Source organism: Quercus lobata, chromosome 11, assembly GCF_001633185.2.
Source record: "Quercus lobata isolate SW786 chromosome 11, ValleyOak3.0 Primary Assembly, whole genome shotgun sequence".
Taxonomy (NCBI): domain Eukaryota; kingdom Viridiplantae; phylum Streptophyta; class Magnoliopsida; order Fagales; family Fagaceae; genus Quercus; species Quercus lobata.
The window spans coordinates 56,273,795-56,287,181 of record NC_044914.1 but is presented as its reverse complement, the minus strand read 5'-3'; the positions used below and the strand labels follow the sequence as shown (position 1 = coordinate 56,287,181).

The window sequence follows — 13,387 nt, the reverse complement described above, 5'->3', positions numbered from 1 at the left end:
CTTAAGACCTAAATTGCACATATATAACGCACAGAGACAGCATTGAAATGACCCAAGAGCTATAATAAGTTAATTGATTATTGAAATTTTTTAATTTAAATGAGTATTGTTTTCACTTCTTGCTAATTAACACGAGTTGAATTTTAGGTGCTTATACCTGGAGATGGAAATCATTAAAGATCTAAAAATTAATTTAACCGGTACCATTTTGACCATTCCCTTTAGAGTGTGTTTGTATGGAGGTAAAATAGGGTGTTTGTATGGAGGTAAAATAGAGTGGATGGAAAATTTTAGAGAAAAAATGGAAATTAAAAGTTTTTTGGAGTGTATTTGGTTAGATGGGGAGAAAAGAAAATAAATAGTGAGGTTCAGGTATTTTCTTCATAGCCCACCAAAGAGTTCTCTCCAAAATGAGGAGAAAACTAAAAAGAGAAATTGGGCATCATTTTTGGACGAAAATGCTTATGTACAGTTGCACATGAGCTTCATCCGCGTTGCTCTTCTAATTCTTTACTCTCTCTTTTTTCCTTTCTCTTGGACGTTGCTTCTTCTTCTTCTTCTTCTTCTTCTTCTTTCATTTTTTTTTTTTTTTGATTTACTGGGCTTTGTCCGGTGCTCATATTCTTTTTTCTTCTTCTTCTTTTTTATTTATTTATTTTTTTTCATTTTACTTTCTTTTGTGTTTTTTTTTTTGTTTTTGTTTAGATGTGATTTTTGTGATTATGCATAAATTTATATAAACTTACGTTTTCCATCTCTCCTCTTTTCTACTCCCAACCAAACAAAAATGAGGAAAATTAAAATATTTTTCATCCTCCTATTTTTCCTTCCTCCCACTATTTTCTATCCTCCCACTTAACCTCATAAATAAAAACCAAATGAAACAGTGCGGGCAAAATTCCAAAATATAAAACCAACTTAAAAGTGAGGGAGTGCATATGCTTTGGGCAGCAGAAGAGTACTCTCCAGGTGGTTAGGGTGTCACAAAATGTCCCCACCTTTTCTTGACTTGACCAGTTCAACCTTGTCAATGTTAATGCTATCACCCTACCTAATAAGGATGGCAAAATAACTCCACCATGTATAATCCAGACCTGTAATGATCCCTCCTCAAAGAAGGGATGGAGCACCTATGATCTACCAACCTCGTCTCATTGCCATCTCTATGACCAGTTACAACCGTCGAAACTATTGAGATAAATCTTACAAGCGATGACACTGATCGCTACACTACTCTTTCCAGATTCCACACCCCCAAAACATCAAGTTCATCATCAATGAGAATCTCATACAGATCCGGCTAAGCCATATTACTGGTCAAACCCTTCACACACGAAGTGATAAGACGAAGAAGAAGGCCATATTACTGGTCAAACCCTTCACACGAAGTGATAAGACGAATAAGAAGAAGAGAGAGAGAGAGAGAGAAGTGGAAGAGGTGGGTGTATGAAAGGCAATGAGCCACCCACTGAAACATATTAAAAATTAATTTTAAGTTTTGGCCCATTACCCTTAACAATATAATTATGCAATGCATATATACATTCTATTCAATGGAAAGATCCCAATAAAGCCACATGACTTAACAAAATTTATTCAATAATTGCATAGAACACATCAGCGACCAAAAAATTTATTTAAGATTTTTAATTGCATACAACAAAGAGAACTCCTTGATGATAAGATACACACTCATCAATGTGTTACAAAAAAAAAAAAATATATATATATATATATATATTTAAAAGATTTCTTTTAACAGAACTAGAGATTGACAAAGATGGAAAAGAAAAAAAGAATACCCAAAGAGCTAGAAATGTAAATGGAAGAAAAAGAATTAAAAGAGAGATAAAAGGGAGGATGGATACACAAGGTGTAATACAAAAATACATTACAAGCACTCGATGGTTGCAAACCAAAGCATGCTGACTCAAACCACTCCAAAGATTGCATCGTCATGAAATAAACAGCACTCAGAAGGTTTTAACGGAGAAAAGCGCACACAGATAAGATGCAGAACCACCCAGCTAAAATGCATTCCAATTATCAGATGTTTTCCTAGCAGGTTGACTGGCAGGTTGGCTATCTATGGATGTTCTAAATGGCTCAGATCCAAAAAGGTCCGAGTCTTCGAAGGTTGGGAATCCATGACCTTGATCAGAGTCTCTACTGCTGAGAACAGAATCAAATCGTCCTAGTGTATGAGATTCACGTGGGGCAAAAAAGCCACTGTCGTGCGTGCTGAAAGAATCAAATCTTGAAAAGCCATCAAAAGCGGGCCCTGACCCCTCATATTTATGTGGCGAATTGCTTGAACTGTAGAGTGGTGTGCTAGGAACAGACTCGTCAAAAGCAAATGTACTCTTCTTCTGGAAAAGGCCAGCAGGTGTGCTAGGAACAGACTCGTCAAAAGCAAATGTACTCTTCTTCTGGAAAAGGCCAGCGGGTGTGCTAGGAACAGACTCGTCAAAAGCAAATGTACTCTTCTTCTGGAAAAGGCCACCTGCCTGTGGTGACCCTGTTCTGATAGGGTTTAGACCAAAATCCCCATACCCAAATAAATAGTTATCTCCATTTCTTTCTTGAGCAGGCTCCTGCACAATTCAAGTTATTTTTATATAAAAGCATGTGGAATTTAGAACCCAGCACATTAATGAATGACCAAACATAAAGATTCAAGTGGCCATACAATCAAAGCCATAGAATTAATTAATGGGTCCTGTTAACGGGTGCCCTTAGGGCATTTGTTAATGGATCATTTTTAAAAAGTTTTAATACCACTTTTATGGGAAATATAAAAGACTCAAAAAATCAGTTACTATTTTCTTTTCCCATAAAAAGTTTTTAAAAATATTTCTTAAACCAATACCCATCCATTAACTTTTCCCAAAAATAATCTTTGAGCCACCTCAAGAATTATCTTATTAAGGGTGTGGGATTGGTTGAGTTGTCAATTAAGAGTGAAGAAAAATAATGCGAAATTACATCAACCTACGAAATTTTAAAGGAATACATGCTCATATGTTGGGAACTTTTGTATACATGCTATCTTATTAGGCTTGGCCCTCCTTTTTATTTTCTAGATTTTTACTTCAACAAATGTTTCTTATTTTACATAATATATTATATTGCTTTTTCACAAGGTTTACAGGATATGTTTGCAGCGTGACTATAGTACGTCAAGTTCTTTGTTAAATAAAATATTCAATAACATTATGTAGATTTGCATACCTTGGTTGTTTTGATGGGATTAAAGCCCCACACTGAGTCAACATCATCATTAGCGTCAAATGTTCCCCAAGCTGATTCATCAAAACTCTTATCACCAGAAAACATAGACCCCGCACCACCATCACTGCACATATAGTAAATACATAATTAGATGTGTAATATAATATTTATTCTTAAAAATAAAAAAAAATAAAAAAAAAGATACGTGTAATATAAATTATAAGATTTACATCCAGTGGAGACGACAAACCAGAGAATGTCGTAGAACGGCTAAGATATGCACTGGTATTCTAAAAGCTACTAATAAACTTAAATCACAGAAGCAACAAAAAAAACAGTACTTTCAAGCATTCAACTGTTACCATTTGACATGAACATGGGGTATTGAATATGAGTATTTCAATTTATGTATACATGAACAAAGTCATGGCAGGTAAATGTGCCTCATGAATGTATCCAATGATGATGAGATGCATGAATTAAAGATAAATGTCAGAAGTCAAAGGTATCACCATTTACAAAGAAGAGAACACGTAGGATTAGATTGCTATCACTTGCAATGACTACTAAAACTAGTAGCCATATGAGCAGTGGCATTCACTCCTTTTGTGAGGTTTAGTTTTTGGTGTTGCGTCCCCTTACTTCCAATTGCTCCCCCACCCCCCAACAAAAAACACCAAAAAAAAAAAAAAAACCCAAAAACAATCAAACAAAGAAAGAGACCAGCAGTATTATCTGTTATCTGCAGATAAATGCCACACAAGGACAAACAGATGTCAAAAAGACTGCAATGCAATGTTTTGAGATTGGACATGATAGCTTCTTTTTTTCTTTTTATTAAGTTATAGCTTCCTTTTCTTTTATCCATCTCTCTGAATACATCAGACATGGTAACTAATAATTTATATTGAAAGATGAAAGGGTCTCATATAGGAAAAAGTATTTTGTATCAAATGATACCACGTTATATGTATCAAAATCTAATAAACAAGAAACATGTGTGCAAAAATAACTACCCACTAATACATGTTTTTCAATTGTTAGTGGGTTAATTATTTTTTGTTGACATGTCTCACACTTAATGGATTTTGATACCGTTGATATGATATCATTTGATACCAAATACCTTCTCCTCATATAGAGTAGACTCAGGAAAAAACCATTAAAATAATGACCTCTGATAGTTGAGATAGGCCCATTAGTGATAATAAGAATAAATTGATATATTGTTGAGTAAAAGGCATAATGAACAGAGAATGAGGGAACAATAACACTTCACCAAAATAAAAACAAAGAAGAAGACATACAAATCTTAATGGGCAATTCAATCAAAAGATACACATTCAATGTTGAAACAAGGTGCTGCATTAATAAGCGTCAACTAAGCACATATTGCAAGACAAAAACTTATATACCAATTTTAGAAGAATACCTTTGAAAATCTTTATTACTGGGTGAGGCATCTGCACTATGAGCCTTGTCAAAGTTAGAATCAGGGAATTCTCTTGGTGGACTTTCAACAGCACTCCTTGCAAAGGGACTGCTAAGGGCACTTTTTGCGGACTCATCTTCACTTCTATTATATGCCGATCCATTTTCAACAGCTTGTTCATCCATGGTCTGCGGTTTTTCCACCTTAATATCAGCTTTAGGTGAAGCCGCTGTTGGACTTTCAACTGTGGAGGCTTTTTCATTACTAGCTGATTTGGATTTTTCCTTTGGAGGTGCTATGACATTTTGGACGTCAAGAGTGAGCTCCTTAACAAAAGAGAATCCTGGAAAATTGGACATTACTCATTAGCAACCACAGGCATCGGGCTCACAACCAGAGCACATTGCATAAGGGACAAATGGCAATACCAAAATATGCAAGACAATTATCATAACATATTTATTTGAAAATGATTAATGACAAAGGCTTTGTTGTTGTGTATGTAGCAATGCATGATTGGTAACCCAATGCATCACATGCTCAAAGGTGAAATGCCACTTGATATGCCCAGAAGATCTCTTTAAGTTAATAAGTAAAGACTGATCTCATCCTACGCGGAATTATTTTTGCATACCTTCATCCTCAAACTTGTCCCAATCTTCATCCCAGTCAGCAGCACCCTCTTGGATCCCAGGTTGCCAACCTAAAAAATAATAAAAACACTTCAGGTAAGTGAATGCAATATAACACAACACAAAATCTTCAGCAGTATGAAATAGGATAAACAATCCAAGAGCCTTGTAACTCAATGGCTTGGTCTTCTTTATGAGGAGAAACACAGTTTGAATCCCCCCTCCTGCACTTGCTGTAACAATTGAACCATCAAAATAAAATTGGATGAACAGAAAAGGCAAACCCAGGATAATACTGACAGAACTAATAGCAAATTGGGATTAAATCAACTGAAGCCTTGAAGAAGGGAAAAATATAGGTCAATGATTGGGGCAGCACCGTCCAATCATGCTGCAACACCATTTCTTCTCAATAATCAATCCATCCTTGTCAGATGCATTACTATTTCACACTCAAAATGGGGAGATAGCAATTAATAAGTCACATTTAGTGTGCGCTTGGCTCCAAATTAAAAAGCCAGCTTATTTTACTATTCAGCTTATTTTTGCTATTATTCATAGGTCACATTGCACTTTTTAGTATTATTTATGGACCTCACTGTACTATTTTAGATAACTTTTACCTTTAAAAAAAAAAAAAAAAAAAAAAAAAAAAAAAAAAAAAAAAAAAAAAAAAAAAAAAAAAAAAAAACCTGCTTTTCATTGTTTAATGGAAAAAAGAATTTGAGTATTTCACAGACAAGTGTCACTGTTTCTTACCAGCAAGCAAAAGGACTCAAGCATAGCTTGAGGGACAAAAAGTTTGTTAAGGAACCGTCTTAAAATAATAAAATGTTGCATTCCACATAATAACAAGGAAAAGATAGAAATTTTTTAAATGAATGCTTAGGTAGTTCATAACAAAAATGTTTGCAATAAATATTATTTTTTTCCCTATCTTTCGTCATCCTTTCATAATCACATTTCAACTTAAGATTTCTATAATTTAATATTAATATCCAATTACAGTGCAAAGACTTTTCCCACATAACAAAAAGAAAAAGAAGTGAAGGATTACCGAGCCTTCCTTATTGGGTAAAGGGAATAAACAAAACAGGGCAAGTGACAAAAACTTACCGAAGGGAAGCTCAGTCAATGTGGTTGGTTTTGCACGTAATCCATATTTCTTGCAGCGTTCATTTAGACCTTTTACTAGTTCATCAAGATCTGATTGGATACGATCAGCGTGAACCTGAAATTTGCAGTTGAAAATCAACATAAGCAAGTTCTAAATAGGCCTGCACCAGACCAAATTTGTGAAGACATACCTGAAGAACGCCATCAGCACTGCCATCTTGTTCCATCTTAACAATGGCCTGATAAAGCTCCATTTTCCTCTCCTACAAATAAAAAGCATAAGATTGTTTAACATAAATCTAACAGAAGGACCAGCACAATTACACTTTTAATACTTCAATGACCAACGGCAGGCCATTTATAGGTCATTCATGAAAAGAAATTATGGCTACCTGTAAATCACGAAATGTTGCTTCTTCAATAGTTAACTTGGAGGCTACATCTCCACTTTGCTTGTATTTCTCTTCATATTTCTTGGCCAGGGACTCGACCTGAAGACAGATACTGATCATTGAGCCCATATTACAAAAGAAACATGAGGAAACATACATAAGCTCAAGCATCCAAAAGATACCTCACGTTTATCAGCAGATGCTCTTTCTGTGATTTCATTAAGGCGATTGTCACATCTGCTCTTGTATAAAACCTTGTACCAAAGTGAAAAATAAATTTAGGGAAAACATAGCGGAATAATTAAGCATCATTGCTTCTGACTACAAAGAGAATAGTAGAAACAAGTGCAGTTCCAGCCATCCAGAATAAGCACCTATAAGTTCAAAGTAAGAAACATGATGTCTTTACATTTTTTATCCGCCTTAAGACAGATTGCAATCAGAATAAAGATCAGGAAAAAAGAGGTCTACTAACAAATTGACGATTAAATTAAGTCATTTGTTTTCATATTTGGGGAACAAAAAAAAAAAAAAAAAACAAACAAACAAACAAACCTAGGTGGATTATATAACTAAAGACATGTCCATGCTGCTAGCATCAAAACAGTTTTTTTTTTTTCAGTTATCATAACTAACAATGTCACATGCAAAGGAAACACTATTTTGCAGAGCATTGCATATATTGTGTGTGTTTGATTTTTTTTTTTTTTGGTTGAAAGTGTGTTGAAGTATACTTGTATTTTGAAAAAGTGAAGTTTTAAAAAGTTTTTCATAAAAGCTTGTCATTAGCTGTAGGCAAAAGGACAAACAAGTATTTTCATTTATCAATATGTAACAATTAGATCCCCAACAACAATCAAAGGAACACACATATAATGTCATATAACCTTCAAAAAGAACATTATATACTCACAAGTTCTTGCATTTTAGTGCGGCAGAATTCAATTTTCTGTCTAGAATCCAATATTTCTTTCTCCAGTTCTTCTACCTACAATTAAGAAAGGATCAGGTCAAAAGATGATTAGCAACTCTTGAAGGAAAGAGGAACACAAAATCTTGGTCAAAGTAAAAAAAGCTACCAGGTGAAGATGATAAAAAGTATATTCAAGTCTATACCATGCCATGCGCTAAAGACTCATTGTCACAACAGAAAGCTTTTATGTCACCTTAGCATAGATCTTCAAATTGGAACAAATAATAAAAGAAAACAAAAAATTCAGGGCAAAACCAAAAGTTAAAACTTCAATGTTGCAAGAAGGGTCATCTATAATTTGCTATGCTGCTGGAAGAGAAACACAAAGGGCTTGGGTAGGGTGAACGGGTCAATTGTATGCAACCATAAACCTGTAACAAGTTAACAACCAGAGAACTATGGTACAAAATATGTAAGATACAAAGATAGGGGGGAAAAACAGAAATGTGATATTAAAAATAGTAGATAAATTTAGATGCTAAATAAAGAGGTTACGAAAAAGTATAGGGTTCCAAGTGAAATAAATATAATGAAGAAATAGAAGAACAAACACTACCAAACTGATGTAGATTTCAACAATTAAAAAAGGCTACAGGCACAGCATGGTTGAAAAAGCTTTCTCTTGGTGGTTGATCATGCAATATTTGTGTTCAGCTTGCAAGGTATGGCTAAGAGTAGAGCACAAGGGTAATCAAGTGGAGAACCAGTCAAAGAAACCAAATGTCATTGGACACCTAATTTTACTGCAACATCCCCAGATATAGCAAATAATGGGAATCCAGCAAAAAGATCAAATGGCTAAAGAAAAATGATGCAAGAAACAGAGAGAGAATAAGTGCCTTTTTATCAGCCTCTGTTGCTTCTTGGAACCTTGAATTGAGCAAGGTCTGCTCCTCGGTACTGAGTTGATCTACAAGGTGTTTCTCCAACACTGGAACTTTTGCCTTCTGCTGATTGGCCTGTGACCCTTCAGCCTGAGGGACTGCAACAGGCCTCGGAGGCCTTCCTGCTGCCATGTGCCGAGCACCAGGACCAGGCATCCCATGATGTTGTTGAAAACCTTTGAACAAAAAAAGGGTAAAGATAGGATCTATTTTGTAATAAATTGCAACAGTTGGTACCATAAACTAAAAGATTCATGGTGTGGAAGAGTACCAGGCGCATGTCCCCATGCTGCATTGGAGTAGTTGGTGGGTTGGCCAGGGGTAGGTAAATCAGATATAATGCTGCTTGGGAGCACTGCTGGAAGAGGAGTGCCTTCTCTATACCGCTCCATCAAATACAGAGCAACACAAAACTCCCTGTGAGAAAGCATGCTATCATTATCCTGATCCGCTAAGTCCCACACCTGCTTTAAAACCTCTGAAATATGAACAATATATACTAGTGAGAACAATGTGATCATGGGATTATTAGCTGCCATTAAGAAATTATCTGCATAAAACATATGTAAGAAGTTGGGCCAAAAAACAAGACATAGCCTTAGACCTGGCTATGTTGAGCCTTAGAATTTAAAAAATACGAAGATAGACCTTTCCTGGTTTAAAGCCAGTCTTTGGAAGCCACTAAACTTTAGAAACTTCTGTAAATAAAATTATCTGCTAGAGTTGAACATTAAGCATACCAAGATTAAAAAAAAAAATTCATTAGTACATGATAAAACCCATCTTATACAACAATAGGTCCATGACATGGAGCTTGTGCAAACTCATGAGGCTTTGTGATCACCAAAGATATTCAACAGCACACAAGTCACAAACGCACAATAACTGACCCAGTAGCCAAGCTCCTTCTATGCTAGAGTTATATATCAGATGATCTAGACCATTCTGGAAATTGGGCACTTAAAGCCATAACTTAATAATTTGAATAAACATTCCAGCAGGAAGTTAAACAGGAAAGAAACAATAATTCACGGCAACCTAAATTCAGATATAAGGATAGCAGAAGCTTTAAACTGATAGCATATTATGCATTCAGACTAAAAGAAAATACAAGAAAGTATAAACCTTTCATAAACCGCATTAGCAATTTAGTAATGGGCATAAAGCCCAAAGATACATTCCATAATGAAAAATAGTTCTACCTCTTGGCAGTCGCCAACTAAGAAATAAATTGCGGGCTTCTTCACCAGTAATCCTCCCATCTCTGTCCTTGTCTACGTCCATAAATACTTTGGTATACTTCTGAACATCAGTTGGACTCATCCTAGGCCATGACTGCTGGGACTGACTGGAAGCAGAAATCTCAGCACCAAGTGATATTCCAGATGATCTAGATGCAGAAGTGGTCTGTGTTGAAACCTTTTGGTACTGATTTGCAAGTGCCGGGACCTGCTGACGCTGACCACCAACAGGCTGTGTTGTGAGTGAAGTCTGCAAAGAAGGCGGGATCACTGAAGATACCGGAACAACTGATGATGAGACTGGTAAATTGCTTGCAGAAATTGTACGTGTGGAAGAATCTTGCTTTGGTTGAGATGGGGTAGCAGAAAAAACATCACCACCAAAAATTGAGTCAGATGCAAAACCATTTCCAGATATATCCAAGGGTTTAGAATCCTTAGCCGGTTGTCCGGATGGCCTCATTCCAGGTGTTGCTTGTGGCCTAGGTGGCAGTGTGGCAGGCGATCCAGATGTTGCCAGCCCAAATCCATCAGAACTGACTGAGGTACTCATTCCACTGACTGGGACTTGTAAGGCACCTGTCCCTACACCAACCCAATCACTTGAGATGCTTGGATTTGGAGGGCGAGGCCCAGCCACAGCGACTCCACCAGTTAATCCTTGAATGCCAACACCCTGTGTCGGGCGGGGAGCAGAGGAAGTTACAGCCTGTGGAGGCCTCATCAACTGACTTCCTTGTGAAGGAAAATGCTGCTGGTTGATACCCGCATTAGGAGGAACTTGTGGTCCCCTGAACCCAAGATTTTGGGAGGACGTTGGAGTAACCGGACCAACTGGAGGGGTAGGAGCTGATGCAGCAGCGGAAGTATTGAACTGAGGTGCAGGCATGGCAGTAACACTGATCTGTGGTGCAGGTATTTTAGCTGAAGCTGGGCCATACAATGCTGCCTTCACTATGTCAGGGGTTAGGTCTCGTTTACTTTGTGCCACAGTGACAAGTTTAAGGGCATTATAGAACTCTGGTCGACCAAGAAAACCACTCTGGCTCTGGTTGGCAATTGCCCATATCTGCAGATAAAGACACCAACATAAAACTAAAACTGATTTAATCATACACTTTCTCTCATGTTCATTCTACCCATAATTTTGTTCTCATTTTCTTATATAACTAAGAATGCTAGGCACCAAAGGAGCTGCAAGACGAGAAATTCCCCCAAAGAGCTATATCAAGCACTAAAATTTACAGTAAAGAAAATCTAAAAGTCAATACTCTCTGTTATCTCAGTGCGACAGGCGTGTAATTACTATCAAAATAACAACAATTTTGCAGTCAGCTATGAATTCTCAACAAAATAACCACAGTCGCCACATTTATCCTTAAAAGACATATCCTTTTTGACCACTCCCGAAAGTGAATCAAGAACACTCTTCAAAAAGAGAAGACTTTATTCAATGCATTAACCCATTCTATGTCCCATTGCACACAGCTCTAACGTACACATGTTCCTAACTATAATCGAAATTCCAATTGATATCAAAATTTAGCATCCAAAAAACCCTAGCACCAATCAGATAACTACATAACATTTACAAAAGCTTAAACAACTAAAATACATCAAAATTTTCGAATCAATCCGATCCAACTCAATATCAAATTACATACACAAATAGATAGAGAGAGAGAGAGAGAGAGAGACCTGAGCAAGAACTTGCTTGGACAAACCGGAGCCTTGGAAGAAGGAGACGGCTTCGGCGCCGCTGATTTTGCCATCGCGGTCCAAATCGGCGCGACGGAAATACGCATCGAAGAGATCCACATTCGGCGCTTGGTTCTGCGCCGAAGCCATTTCTTCTGCTGCCGCCGCCGCCGCCGCCGAAATTCAAAACAGCCTCCGCGTGTGTGTGTGTGTGGAGGATCGATCAGAACATTGGAATAAAAAAAAAGGCAGTGATCGAAATCGTGTACGAGTGCATGAGAAAGAAATCGTTATGGTGAGAAGCACCGGGAACGATCAAAAAATATGGTTTCGATTTTTTCGATTTGTTAACGAAATGAATTTTATATTTTTGGGTGTGTGATTCGATGAAAGAGAAAACAGATGGAGATAGTGAGAGATAGGGAGATTGAAAAAAAAAAAAATGATGGATGTTTTTAATTTTCTGTTTTAAGGACAAAACTACCTGTGTCTTCTTAGTCATTTCTCAAAACTACCATTGGCCCAGACCCACTCACCACCCTCCGGCCCATTACCTAACTATGATAATTTTCTTTTTCTTTTTTTTTTAACTAAATAAATAATATAAAATTAATGTAATTTTTTCTATTTGAATTTAGGATTTGAAATGGAGTGAACTATTGGGTTTAGAGCATCTCTAATGGTCTATGTAAAAGTAAAATACTCTCTATAATAGAGAATGAGACCAAAAAAAGTCACTCCAATGGATTTTCTATACTCAAATTTTTTTTTTTTGGCTCATAAACAGTAACTCATCAAATCTGATGGGCTACTACTGTTCATTCTTCAAATTTTTTTTTTCTATTATAATAATCAGATATTGAATAAAAAAAATGTTGGAGATGTGCAGTTATTATAAAAAGAATAAATAATGAATGAAGAAATAATATTTAAATGAGATAGAAAATTGGATAGAGAATATGTTGAAAAGTGTATTTTAAAAAGTTGATAGGTAAAAGGTAAAAGTCACTATTCAATTTCCAAACAATACAAAAATTTGATAAATTTGCTGGAGATGCTCTTAGTGTGTGCTAGTTTTTAGAAAAAAAATGTATTAAACGTGCCAGAGATATTCAAAACATTTTTACAACAAATTATAAATGGTTAGTTGTTATTGGTTCAAATTTGAATATAGCACCAACGGGGGTTGGGATCAAGCGGTAAGCAGCTTGTTCTCGCTTAAGCAGGTCTCGGTTTCGAGACCTTGTGGATGCAGAAAATCCTCGTTGGGAGACTCACCCACCACAGCCAGGTGTGCGACCCGGGTCGACCAACGGATTAGTCGGGGCGAAGCCCCGGATACCGTGGCAGGCAACCAAAAAAAAAAAAAAATAAAATTTGAATATAGCACTAAGATTACTTTTTTACCCCAATAATTACAACTAGTAATAACCTGCCACTTAGGATTTGTTGTGACAATGTTGTGGACATATCATTTCTCATATTTAAATGATAAATGATATATAATATTCACAACATTTTCACAACAAATCTTACGTGACAAGTTGTTACAGGTTGTTATTGATGGAGTAGAAAATTAATTTCAGTGGTAGATTTAAATTATAACCAATAATAACTAATCACCTATGATTTGTTGTGAGAATGTTGTAAAAATATTGTATACATACCACATCTCATATTTAAATAGAGTATGTGCTAATTTTTAGGGAAAATAATTTCTCTAATATTTTTTTAATTAAAATTTTAACTTAATTTTTTTATTTTTTAAGAATAAGGATTATCTAATTA

General features: G+C 36.1%; 1 protein-coding gene across 1 annotated transcript; it reads right to left on the bottom strand.

The window, feature by feature from the left end:
• Positions 1-1,622: 1,622 nt before the first annotated feature.
• On the bottom strand, positions 1,623-12,046 carry LOC115967962 (epidermal growth factor receptor substrate 15-like 1). The gene is made up of 13 exons (XM_031087139.1): positions 11,600-12,046; positions 9,863-10,970; positions 8,932-9,138; positions 8,616-8,836; positions 7,717-7,791; positions 6,986-7,057; positions 6,804-6,902; positions 6,603-6,674; positions 6,412-6,526; positions 5,298-5,366; positions 4,664-5,006; positions 3,232-3,355; positions 1,623-2,594 (listed from the first exon to the last, which is right to left on the bottom strand). The coding sequence occupies exons 1-13, from the start codon at positions 11,747-11,749 to the stop codon at positions 2,028-2,030; spliced, it is 3,222 nt and encodes a 1,073-aa protein (XP_030942999.1). The 5' UTR covers positions 11,750-12,046; the 3' UTR covers positions 1,623-2,027.
• Between the last annotated feature and the right edge of the window lie 1,341 nt (positions 12,047-13,387).

Coding starts and splice junctions, on each gene's coding strand:
- LOC115967962 (XM_031087139.1), bottom strand. CDS start 11,749: ATGGCTTCGGCGCAGAACCAAGCGCCGAATGTGGATCTCTTCGATGCG. Junction 5,007..5,297: donor GGACAAGTTTGAGGATGAAG/GTATGCAAAAAT, acceptor CCAATTTTCCAG/GATTCTCTTTTGTTAAGGAG. Junction 2,595..3,231: donor ATCCCATCAAAACAACCAAG/GTATGCAAATCT, acceptor TGAATTGTGCAG/GAGCCTGCTCAAGAAAGAAA.